We start from the raw sequence: 12,580 nt of genomic DNA, 5'->3' as shown, positions 1-12,580 counted from the left end.
AAAAAAAAAAAAAATTCAAAAGTAGAAAATAGTAGCAAAAAGGAAGAGAAAACCATTGCAGATGGTAAGTGCCCTAACTGGTTTAGAGTTTCAGCTGATTTCTCACTGACTAGTCGCAGCCAACCAAGACACTAAACAAAAGGATACCCGCCATGCAATTAAACCAATGTGCATGAAACACCTACTGAGGACCAGGCCCTGAGACTGGTGTTGGGGATAGATACACTGGAGAAAAAGAAAGACGATCCTGATGGAATGGCCTTGCTGATGGCAGCTTGAGTGTTTTCCCTCCTTTTTCTAAGGAGCTGAAAAGTGGAAGGACTTCCTCTTTCTCTCCCTTCTCCCTTGTTCCCACTTCCTTAGTTCACCAAACCCTCAGGCGAGAAAGAGGTTAATGCGTCTGACTCTTCTAAGCCTTGACTGTGTGCTTTACTCATGTCTGCTGTGTAAGCAAAATATCCCTGGAGGTGAAAGAGGCCTGGCTTATTCATTAAAAGATATCCCTTAGGATCTGGGGTTTTAAGACCTAAGGTCACCAATTGTCTGTACAATTGCACCTGGGAGACAGACCCAAAACAGGCACTGACCGCTCTTTCTCTTTGAGCTACCGTTTAATGAGCTCTTACTTCATATCAGGCACTATGCTCAGTAGTAGTATTTTCTACAGTAGCCCTATAAGATCAATAGTATGGTTCTTGTTTTATAGATGTGAGAATTAAAGATTCTAGAGATTTCAGGTCATTTGCCTGATGAATGAATAATGCATATTCATTAAATAGCCATGTAATTCTATTTCCCAGCTGCTCTCTCACCTAAGCACCTAAGTTAGCATTGTGTGTGGATTCCGACCAATGTGATAGGAGGGAAAGTAATGTCACCATGACATTTTTTTTTTCAGCCCTGGCCCTGCAAAACCCTTTGGGAGATCTTTCTTCTCTCTCTCCCTGCTGAAGGAGCCTTGGAGGGCATGTATTCCAAAAACTACAGGATGGAACAGGGCCACACTACCCTCTGAGAATTTGCTCAAGTGAGAAATAAACCTGTGTTCTGTTAAGCCATTGGAATTTTATGGTTGATTTGTTAGTGCAGCCTAGAACAACCCTAGTGGTATGGATTTGAACCTGAGTCACTCTGACTCTAAACCTCCTGTCCCCAGCTACCATGCCATCCTGTGGGAGGTCTGGAGGCTGTTTCTCTACCTCCCAGAAGGTCAGAACATTCTTGTTTTTCACGGTGATGAGTTATCGCTATACGTTTTTTAAAATAATGAATTCAAGTTGTCTTCCAATACTGTCAGTGTTCTGAACCCTGTTGATACTTAAATCATTCTTGCTAGATGACTGACTAAATGACATACTGTGTAACTAGACTATATCAGTTTACCCTCCTGAATTTTTATTACAGCATCTATGTAGTAAGATTATTTGAGACAGTAACCAGCTCTGCAAGAGTACTTTGAGAAACTCATGGAATCGTGGAACATGCAACAAAAGGCATTCTGGAGACTATGTAGTTTCACCCCCTCGTTTTAGAGATGAGAAGGCAAGGAGGGTCTGAGAGGGCCCAAGGTCATACGACAAACACTGGTAGACAGGTTGCCAGAGGCAGGGCTCCTGACTCTGAGTGCTGAATCCTAGAAACTTCGGCCACTCCATGGAGATGAAAGGCAAGGGCCAGAATGTCTCAACAGTAATCCCAGCATTAATCACAACACTTCCTTGTCGAGTGTTCACTGGGTCAGTCTAAGGAGAGGGATGGATGTTAGTCTCATTTAGAAACAACTTGAGACTTCCTGGATTCCTCATTTTGACACCAAATGCTCCCTGGGATCAAATGTGATTTGAAAAAAATGGTTGGAGTGTTTGTATGTGGTTTTCTCCTTTAAAAAATAAAGCTAAGGGGAAAAAGGCTCCCATAATGTGTTGGCTTTTGGCAGCTTTTACAAATAGTGGTATGATGAGAAACACATGGCCGACCAGCGCTTGGTGAATAGTTATGAGGGTTTTGCTGCCCCCTAGAGAACCAGAAGGCCAGGCTACCCTGCTCCAGAGGCCTCACAACCTTCCAGCCACTCCACCTCCCAGCCTGGGTCGCTTGGGAAGCTGGTGAGGCTGGTGGTTTGTTGTGGACAGACCAGCAGGTCTCGATGGGGCTGAGGCACTGGCTTGGTAACATTTACTGGGAGGTGATTATGGCACCTGCCTCAGTCTGATGAGTGCAGAGGCATCTAAGGTATACTCCTGGGGCGCTCTGGAATACTTGATGGCCTCACCCTTAGCACTCCCACCTTGGTAGCCTTCTGGAGATATGCATTTTAACAGCTTCGAGGGTTTGGCTACCTGAGTGTACTGGATTATTAGGTCACTAACATGGCAGGAATGCACTTCATAAAACCTCCTATACACAACTGCAGTGCAGAGAAGGATCTGGACCAGTGGGAACAGAGCTCAGGACAGGGAAGGTAGGCGGAGAGGAGAGACTGGAGGGAGGGTCTGCATCCAGCCCTGCCCGGTTCTATTTGGATCACGGAAACTTAGAATCTGATGAAATGATGATGAAGTCAGATGATGACTCCCCTCTGGAATAATGTTCAAGGACACATGGGGCATACGACTCCAGTGATCTCTGCCCACTTTGTGGTCCCACTGTGGTTGCAGATTGGAGACCCCTGAGTTAGAGAAGCAGCCCAGGAAAGGCACAGTTGTACTGGGGGAGGTGTGGTGGTGAAGGAGGGAACCTGGCTAAAGGGCATGTGAAGAATCAGAGAGCAAGAAGGGCTCTGGGAGGCATCCTGTCACAGAGAAGGGAACTGAAGCCGAGAGCAGAGAAGAGACTGGTTCAAGAGGTGAAGGGACTGGCTCAAGAGGTCACAGCACATCACTGGCAGACTAGGGTTGTACCCGAGCCCCTCACCCCTCCATCCACTGCTTGGCAAAAGACCAAATGGGGCCCTCTGCTCCTCATTGCTTCCACTTTCCACTTCCTAATGATCATGATGGAAGCCCCCACTCCTGAGTGCCAGTGTTACTTCTAAAAGGGAAAATGTTAACTGCGTCATGAACTTGCCTCTATGAGTCTCCCAGGCAAAGTCTAAATTCTGGTTATTGAAAAGAGCATATTTTTTCATGTGGGATTTCAAACCAGTGCTAGCCATGAGGTTGAGTCCCGGGGATGGGGATGGAGTCTGGGCTCCCCCAGGGCACTTCCAGTGAAGTGGCTGGCTGGTGTCCTGTTCAGAGATGTGTGTGTCTACGTGGGGCTGCCCTATTGATTTAATTAATACACTTATTTAAAGTGTATACTCAGCTGCTTCCAATGGGCTTGAGGTGGCTTTCCACTCTCAGTGTGCAAATAAACTGTCTGAATATGGATGACAAAGAATATTTTTAAGGAAGAATGTATGACTGTTTAAGGCTTAATTGGAGCATGACTGGGAGTTTTAATTTTTTAACAGCAATTCACTAGATGTGCGACCTTGGGTAAGTGACTTACTCTCACCCTGTCCTGACTGTGAAATGATAGTACCTAAGATGCTAGAAGGATGAAATGAATCATATTAGTTAAGTGCTGTGAATAGTGCCTGACACAAAACAAAGGCTATAAAAGTATTGATGAATAAATAAAACTTTAAAATAAATGAAGAATAGTGGTTTTTAGTAGTCAAATCCCATTTACTTTACTTACTCAGTATGTCCTGAACCCTTCCTACTCCTCTCCTTCGATTTTCCTGCCCTGTCTTGGCTCAGCCCTTCATTCTGTCCTGCCTGGAGAGTCCCCGGAATTAATTTCTTTATCTCCAGCTTCATGGTCCTCTAGGATGCCGACTTCCCTCAACCTCTAAAGTAGGTCTTAAAACGGACTCCCCACCTCCTGTGCTTAATCCTTCTCAGGATACCTCACAGGACTCACTGCAGGATAATACCCTACAGGATAAAGTTCATGCCTCACTCTATATGTAATATTATTTTCCAGTTTTTTCAAAATTGTGATTGTTTTAATCCTTGATAACAGTATTCTGTAATGAACAAGTCTAGCTTGAGTAAATTTTAGAGGCCATCTGTCTCCTTTTTACTGCTCTTTTCCATCAGTAGCAACGTGTCACCCAACAAGAACTTCTAGGTCTCTGGTCTATCCTCTCCCCAAACCTGTTTGCAGAAGAGGAGCTGCTTTTAGTTAGTTTTTTCATCTGTTTAACTGTGGAGTCAGACGAGATTTGGTCAGATTTAAGACCCTGGATGTTGTTTTAAGTCACTGGGTTACCCTTTCCTGACTTATTTTCATTCTGTCAGCCTTTCAGCTCTGGTGCTGAAATGAAGGAAACTTTGCCCTCACTTCGAGGTCTTCCAAGCAAAGTGAGCTGGAGAGAAGGGGACATACTGGGATGAGGTAGGCGTGGTATCCTAGGGTTCCTAAAATCACTCTGTGTAGTTGGGAGTGACTGACTCTTGTTCATAGGCCATATCTACTCTTGAGTGGATTTCATGGAGTGGTTTTGAGGTTGGCAGCCCTTTGGGGGTCCTAGGCTCTCTCTTTGAAGAGAGAGTCCTGTTCTCTGGACTGGTGAGGTTCCTTTGGAAACGCATCTGCTCAAAGTTAACACCAGGCCTTTATAGATCCAGCATGAACCCTTCCCATTCAACAGCTCCAGAAAGAAACAGATCCTTACTTTTCAGGGGTCAAGGTCTCCTCCAGGAACTCCTCAATCTTATTGACGTCTGTCTTCACTTCCCCATTGAAGGTCAGGAAGGGCGGGTGCGTGCCAGGGGCTAGGTTGTGCAGGTCGGCTGGCTTTCTGTGGAGAGAGCAAGATTCAGGTGTTGGCTTACAGCAGGGTGCTTCCTGTTCTGGGAAACCTAAGATTGATTGTAACTTAGATGCCCTTACTATCTAACATGCCTGTCAGGGGAAATAGATTTATGGTGTGCAGTGTAGGGCAGGGGAGGTTGGAGAAAGTTCTGAAAGAATGTGGTATCCACACACAAGAAGTGTGTCCAGTGCAGTCAGCAAGAGAGCAACAAGTCAAGATGAAGGAATTGAGTGCTATTGAAAAAGTGGAGAGAATCCAGGTGACTAAGTCAGATCCAAGCTTTAATTACCCAGGGGAGAGGTGGAGTTTTGCTTTTAAAAACTCTTTTACTAATCTGCCTAACAAAAATGTGCTATACATGATTCCATACTTCAAAAATTAATGAATTAGATCATACTTTTCTCCTAACAAATATCTCCAGATACAAAAAAATTGGGAGTTTGGGCCATTTGTTCAAGTTAGATGCTTCTATTGTGTGTAACTTATATTTTAATATCTAATAACTAATGTCTAACATTGGTCAGCCTTTTGTCACACTCAACAAAATACTTTTTTTGACCTATAAACAGCCCCAGATATGGCCTTTGGGTAGCCAGGAAAATAAACAAACTATTAGATTGAAAACAAAGCTATTAAATGAAGATGTTTTCAAATGTCTTCTTATTGCTAAGATTATTCCTCCACAAACACCAGGTAGGCTATTACCAAGGATTCTGAACCAAGAACCTCCTACTGGGGAGTATTGGTGAGTAAGAAAATACCTGAGAGAAAGCCTTACGATTCAAGCTCCATGAGGGAAAAGACCCAGAACCATGCCTGGCATATAGAAGGCCCTCAGTAGATACATATATTTAATGGCTACATGAACAAAGCATGCATTTTTGAGACAGCTACAGTGGCTCATGCCTGTGATCCCACCACTTTGGGAGGCTGAGGCGGGAGGATCGCTTGAGCCCAGGAGTTTGAGACCAGCCTGGGCAACATAACGAGACCCCATCTTTACAAAAAAAAACAAAAATTAGCTGGGCATGGAGGCATGTGCTTGCAGTTTCGGCTACTTGAGAGACTGAAGCAGGAAGATTGCTTGACCCCAGGAGTTCGAGGCAGTTGTGAGCCATTGATGTCACCACTGTAGTCCAGCCTGGGGGACAGCGTGAGACTCAGTCTCAAAACAACAACAACAAAATCTCACACATTTTAAATTTAAAAATGAGTGATTGTAGTTGCAAAATTAGAGCTCAAATGTTGGTCTGACATTGGTAAAAACTTCAATCCAGTTATGAAGACTTTCTCGGCTTTCAGTTGAATGTGGGGAGGACCAGCAGGCAACTCCACTGCTACAGTACTCGTGCTCCACCTTAATCTACCTTAATTCAAGCATCTACTGTTCTCAAAATATGACTTATGATGGTTCTAGGTTTACTAGAAAGAAGTTATTTTCTTTAAATATTTAAAATTCTGTTCAACATACATAAAACAAAATCTCCTAGGAGTCAGAAATTGTGCCTATTTTTTAAAAATTATGGGGTTACTTAAATGCTATCTTAAGTTAAAAATTTATTTTCTAAGTAAATGCAACTTCTGCTTTGTGATTGGATTCAAATAGAACACTTGGTTTGTGAAAGTTATTTCTTTTTATAGCAAACTTTGCTGGGCCTGGTAGGATCTTTTAGGCAACATATACATATATATGTAATAGGCAGCAAATTTGGTCCCTAAGAAGACAGACAGCTCTTTGGTGTGCCTGTTGGTTTCTGGGTCAGACACTTAAAGAAATCCAAGATAACCAAAGCAACAGCGCATTTCTCCCCGCTGGGAAAGAGGAGACCCAAAAGTCCTAAATTATCCTGAAAGAAAGTCCTAGATGATGGAGAAGTGGGTGAAATTCTGGAACGCAGCCCCAATCGAATGAATGAACAATTAATTAACTGAGCAATTAATTGAATTTTCTGCACTTAGCCCACAGCAGTGCTAACTGGTGTTTCTGGCGTGCACTGGGGAGCACACTGACTACCTGCAGGAAGGCCAAGTGCAGTGGAAAGGAAAGTGGCCTTGTGTTTGACACGGCTAGGTCCTGTTAATATCCAGGAGTGTGCTTCTGTGTCTGTGCCAGCTGGTCAGAATGCAAGAGCAAGAATGGAGCAAAGTGAGGGGGAAGAAGGGTTGGCAGATTGGGGAAAATGGGAAAGGGGAGGCTTATACTAAAAAAACGTAGGGAAGAGGAGAGAAAATGATGGCGACTTCCAAGACAGAGCTGGAACATCGGATTCACCCCACATGCTCTCTCTGAGAATGCCACATTTCCTGTGGGAGTCGGGAGTGGAAAACATTAAACGCAGAAACTGTAAAAAAGTAAACAGTGGGGGTAGAGGAGTCTGTAATGAAACAAATTCCTGGCGTAATCAGTTTGGGAGGGGAAGAGAAGAATTTCAATTACTGTGCTACTCCCATGTCCCTCCCCAAACACAATCTCCAGCTGCATTCTGAGGCACTTGGAACTCAGACAATTGAGACGGAAAGTATTTTTAAAATCTAATTTACTTAGTCCCTTTGTTTACTTTGTGCATGCCCCTTACTTTAGACAATGAAAGGACATTCTTTATTTGCTCCTGGTTTTTAGAGCTGACACAAGGCAGCAACATGTGTGCTCTCAGTCACCTCTCTGTGGCTTAAAGATACAGAAATGTGTTGTGGTGGTGGCAGTGGGTTTTTTCCTGGGACTCTAGAGAATCATGGCCACTGGAGTCAGACGCCCTTGGAAAGTACTGCCTGTGGCCATGGATGCGTAGCTAGAGTTGCAGCCCTCTGTCTTTGTTGACTCTGCTTCAACATTTATAGTTGAGACTATATCATTAGCATTGGATGATATATTGCTAGGTATGATTTATGAACTATGTAATGAGTATCGGTCTTCTTTTCCTTACTGGATTGCCAGCTCCAGGAACCCAGTGATAATTCTAAGAATAGTCAACACACATGGAGTTCTTGCTATGAGTCAGGTACAGGACTGATAGCAGATGTTTTACATGGCCTGCCTTGATAAATCCTCACCGTAATCCTATTGATTAAAAACACACTGTCTCCATTGTACAGGTGAGGAAACCAAGGCTCTGAAAAGTTCAAGATTATTCAGTCACTAAAGGGTGGTACCGGGAAAATAAATCAGTTTTCTTAGAAATTACTGTGTGTGTTGGTGGGTGGGGGGGACAGTAAGAAAGTTTTCTTATCTGTAAAAATGGAGTGGTGCTACTTGCCTGGCCTACGTCAAAGGGGTGTTGGCTGGACCAGGTGTGTTCATGTGAAGGAGGAACCAAACCATCTGAAGCACACAGGCAGAGGTAATTCCCTCTCCCACTCTCTTCTCCAGCAGACATACAAGTCCTCTCTCACACATGGCAATCCAAACACTTCCAATTCTCCACTGAAGGAAGCTGCTCTTTCAGAAGTCTGCTACTCTCTTTAGTTATCGCAGACACTAATTGCATAGTGGATGCAAGTTCATTTATTTGACAGATAGTAGTTGAGGACCTGTGAAAAGCTAGTTGCTATGGAGGATACAAAGAAACTTAAAACCCGATCCCGGTCTGTCCTTGAGGGACTTAAGGTCTCATTTGAAAGATGAAACAAACTTCGTAATTGATGGATTATGGAGAGCATAGTTTTTGAACCAAGCAGATGGAGTTTTTAGCCCCTCTAATTTCTAGTTGACATCTTGGACACATCATTTAAATATATCTGTCTCAGTTATTTCTCAAATAACACAGAGTAGTAAGACCTCCTTCACAGGATTATATATTATTATTATTATTATTATTTAATGAGAAAGCTCTCACCAGTTGTAAAGCATTAGGGGTACAAACCTCATAACTTGATGAAACACTGAATAACGACACAAGGCAACATAGACAACAGGTGCTGGTGATTCTGGAGGGAGGTTGGGTTGATAGGTGTAACTGTGAGTGTGGGGGGATGGGTATGAGACAGCCTCACAGAGGGGGTGGGGCTAAAGCTGAGCCTGGGGCCAGGGACAAGAAGGAAGAGAGGGCCTGTTTTAGACAGAGGATGCAGCTCAGCCAAGGGATGGAGGCTCGAATGAAGAAGAACAGCAGAAGGCAGACCAGCCTGACAGAGTAGACAGGTCACAGTGAGAAGTGTTGGGAAAGAGTGTTGGGAAGAATGAAGGAAAAGACAGATCGGGGCTTTGGATGCATCAAGTCCATGGACAGTGGGAAACATCAAAGGTTTCCTGTGCATGAAAGTGGCCTGATGAAAGCATTATTTTAGGAAGAATAACCTTAGAATCACATAAAGGATGGGTCAGACAAAGAGGAAAAGAGAGAGAGAATGTGTGAACCTGGAAGACCAGTTTGAAGAACAATGAGACTATCAGGGTGGCAGTGGTGAGACTTGAACCAGTTGTAGGCTTTGAGAATGAAAAAGAGAGTTTGGAGGAAGAGAGAGTACAGTAGGAGAATGCTCTAGACTCGGCTACTGATCAACAATGAAGGCAGCAATAGAAAGGAGCAGGAAGTGTTTAGTGCCTAGAAAATAGAAGAAAAAGGCCAGGCACAGTGGCCCATGCCTGTAATCCCAGCACTTTGGGAGGCAGAGGTGGGTGGATCACAAGGTCAAGAGTTCAAGACCAGCCTGGCCAAGATGGTGAAACCCTGTCTCTACTAAAAATACAAAAATTAGCCTGGCATGGTGGCACGCGCCTGTAATCCCAGCTACTCGGGAGGCTGAGGCAGAGAATTGCTTAAACCCAGGAGGCAGAGTTTGCAGTGAGCTGAGATCGCACCACTGCACTCCAGCCTGGGTGACAGAGTGAGACTCTGTCTCAATAAATAAATAAATAAAAAGAAAAAGAAAATAGAAGAAAAAAGGAGTTCAGGAAGAGCTCAACTCAAAGGAAAAGGATACAAATTGATGTATACAATGTTAGACATATATGATAACAGAACATCCAAGTGAAAATATCTAGATGATAGCAGGACTCTGGGTGTAGAATAATTCATATAAAGATGACAAGGAGAATAGGTCAAGCTCACCAGGGATGAAGGTAGAGGCAGAAGATGAACACTCATGGGGTGAGCCTCGAGCTGTTCCACATTTAAACAACAGGTGGAAGACAGAAAACAGAATACATTCTGTAGGAGTGAAAAGAGTGTGGTTCCTGGTGTTTGTAAGTCATTAAACTGCACTCTAAAACAGAACAGTAGCTACTTTCCACCCAAGCCTGTAATCTAGAGCTGTCACACTGAGGACGTCTAAAGCTGGGAACATAGCATGGGAAAGGATCTGGATCACAACTCTCTGAAGACTCAGACTCTCACACCTGAAGTCCTACTAGGGTCCCACGGATGATGGCTTTAGTACTACTGAAATGACTAATCCTGTATTTTTAGATGTCTGTGCCCATCTGTGCACTGGACACTTAGTTGCAATGCCAGTGTCCATTCCTTCCTTCTTCTTTGCTAATGGAAACTTGCTAATCAGGTCAGTGAAGTGCGTGGCACCAAGTGAAATACTTGCCTTTGCAGACTCTCTTGTAGCTAAGACTGGACTCTGAGACACAGTTCTGGACAATGAAGTGTGAGCAAGGGGCTGCTGGGAGCCAAGGGAGGCTTTTGCCCTCCTTCATGGAAGGTTCTCTGTTCCTGCAGCTAAACATACTCCTCATTTATGCAATGTACTTTACCTTTTCAGATCCACAGTGGTGACATTGAACACGACTCCTTTCAGCCAGAGGATCATGAAGAGGCGCTGAGAGAATGGACAGTTGCCAATGCTTTCCCCATCGATTCCAGCCTGGAAAGAAGAGAACCAGTGTCCTGAGTGGGCAGGTGCAATTAGCACAGGGAACATAAGATTATAACGCCCAAATGCAGGTCTGAGGAGACCTTACTAAAACCATGTCCCAGCAACTTCAAAGGGCAGTAGCCTGATATTATTCATCTTTGTCTTCTTAATGTCCATGCAGGACAATGCCTGGCACCATGTAAGGGCTCAATAAATACTTGCTGAACTGAAATGCAGAATCATAACTTTATGAAATCATAGAACCCTGGCATCTTGCGGTAAAAATAGACCTGCAACATCACTTAGTCTGATACAAATGATATTGGAATGCCAACTTCTACACCCCCAAGTAATCATCTAGTTTCTGCTTGAATATCTCCACTGACCAGTCATTTGTATTAATATAACTCAAAGCAGTTCATTCTGAGGATTGCTCTAACAGTTAGAAATGCTTTCCTTCAGCTACCTAGCCAAAATATGTTCCTCTGTAGTTTGCCCTCCCCCACCCCTTGGTCCTTGGTTCACACCACACGGATGTCATGAATATAAATATCTCAGACTTTGATCCCATCTCCATATATGGAGGCTAATCAGGAAGCTCAAGGTTTTAATCAATACACCACTTAGTTCTGGCTAGTACTTGGCCTTCACTGTCAATAAACCATTCATTTGTTAAGTTATACTTTTACTCAACAAATACATATTGCCTATCAGTTATGTGCAAGGCACTAGAGAAAATTGCCCAGGAGATTCAAAACTGAATTCCTCTAAGGAGCTTATGGCCTTCTGTAGGGTGGGCTTGGGGATAAGACAGGAACCCATGTAAAAATAACAGCATTATTATTGGGTGTTCTGCGCTTCTGTCATTTCATTTCCCTTCCTCAAAATAATAGGCGTTTTTAGGTCTGAAAAACAAGTCTATCTTTACTGCACTTCTGAGTGGGCTGCAGATCCATGCATTTCAGAAAGAATTAATTTCAAGCAAACCTATGAACAAACAAAAAAGGTTGGGGAATTGGTCTCTGTAGAATTCATTTCCATTGGGTGGTTTATTGGCTGCCAACATAGTACTTAGAGGAAGAAATAACTCATTTGCTCCAGACTCTGATGTTGGCTGCCCTGGAAACCATGGCCCCTGCAGGTGGCCTGGCAGGGGATTCCACTGACAGGGAGGGCATGTGTGGGCCTGGGTACTGAAGACTCGTGCAAAGCTGTAAACAATCCAACCAACATCCAGGAATGGGGGCTTACTGAGGTTTTGTTTTTGTTTTTGTTTTTTCAAAAGAAAGGGAGAAAACAAATGCATTCCCAAAGCTCAACACAGTTTTCCCCCTTGAGGTTTGCTTTGCTGCAGCATTCAGATGGGGAGGCAGTGATGCCTTCTTTCATACATTAGAACCTCATTATGTGCTTTTTTCTGCCTTGCAAGTTGCTCCCAGCAGGGGCTCAGGTTTATAATGGAAAACTGGAACCTTTGACAGTGTTCGCTGTATGTAATTGCTATGAAATTACAGTTATTTTACCTTCCTCTTAACTACACCAAAAGCCCCACTCCCTATACAGTTCTCACTTTTCCCCAGTGCTGGAAACAGACCCACCCCTGAGTCTTGAGAGAGCACGGACTCTTATATAAAATGGGAAAGGTGGGAGAGCACAGTGTGGGCGCTACACCTGCCCGCGGAGCTAAAGTTACCAATAAAACATGCTCAGACAGGTGGCTACCAATTTAATAATAGCTTGGTGCTAACTTGAGTTTATGATGTAAGTTCCCTAGGAACTTCTCAAGAAGCACTTGACAGGTACCAGGTTCTGGGTCCTGTAAGACATCCCGACACAGGAAGAATTCCCCCAGGGCCAGGAATGGTGGAAGTAACAAGAGGAGAATTGAAGAAAAAGCAAAATAAAACGGAAGCCAGATCCATATACTGTTATCTGTTTTCCTCTGGTGGTGGTGGTGGGAGGGTAAGGGAATTG

The 12,580-nt window shown here is 43.8% G+C and overlaps 1 protein-coding gene across 2 annotated transcripts in view; it reads right to left on the bottom strand.

Moving 5' to 3' along the window:
- The window catches only part of LOC108533432 (CLIC family member 5), a 113,975-nt gene that overhangs the window by 43,056 nt on the left and 58,339 nt on the right, over positions 1 to 12,580 (bottom strand). For both annotated transcript variants that reach the window (XM_017878091.1, XM_017878089.1), the window contains exons 2-3: positions 10,506 to 10,615; positions 4,667 to 4,792 (exon numbers count right to left, since the gene is read on the bottom strand). In XM_017878091.1, the coding sequence (XP_017733580.1) occupies positions 4,667 to 4,792; positions 10,506 to 10,615 (236 nt within the window). The remainder of the gene's footprint in view (positions 1 to 4,666; positions 4,793 to 10,505; positions 10,616 to 12,580) is intronic.

This window comes from Rhinopithecus bieti, unplaced genomic scaffold, assembly GCF_001698545.2.
Source record: "Rhinopithecus bieti isolate Rb0 unplaced genomic scaffold, ASM169854v2 scaffold_9981, whole genome shotgun sequence".
Classification (NCBI taxonomy): Eukaryota; Metazoa; Chordata; class Mammalia; order Primates; family Cercopithecidae; genus Rhinopithecus; species Rhinopithecus bieti.
Note: the sequence above shows the minus strand (reverse complement) of the source record. Positions and strands in the feature narration are given on the sequence as shown.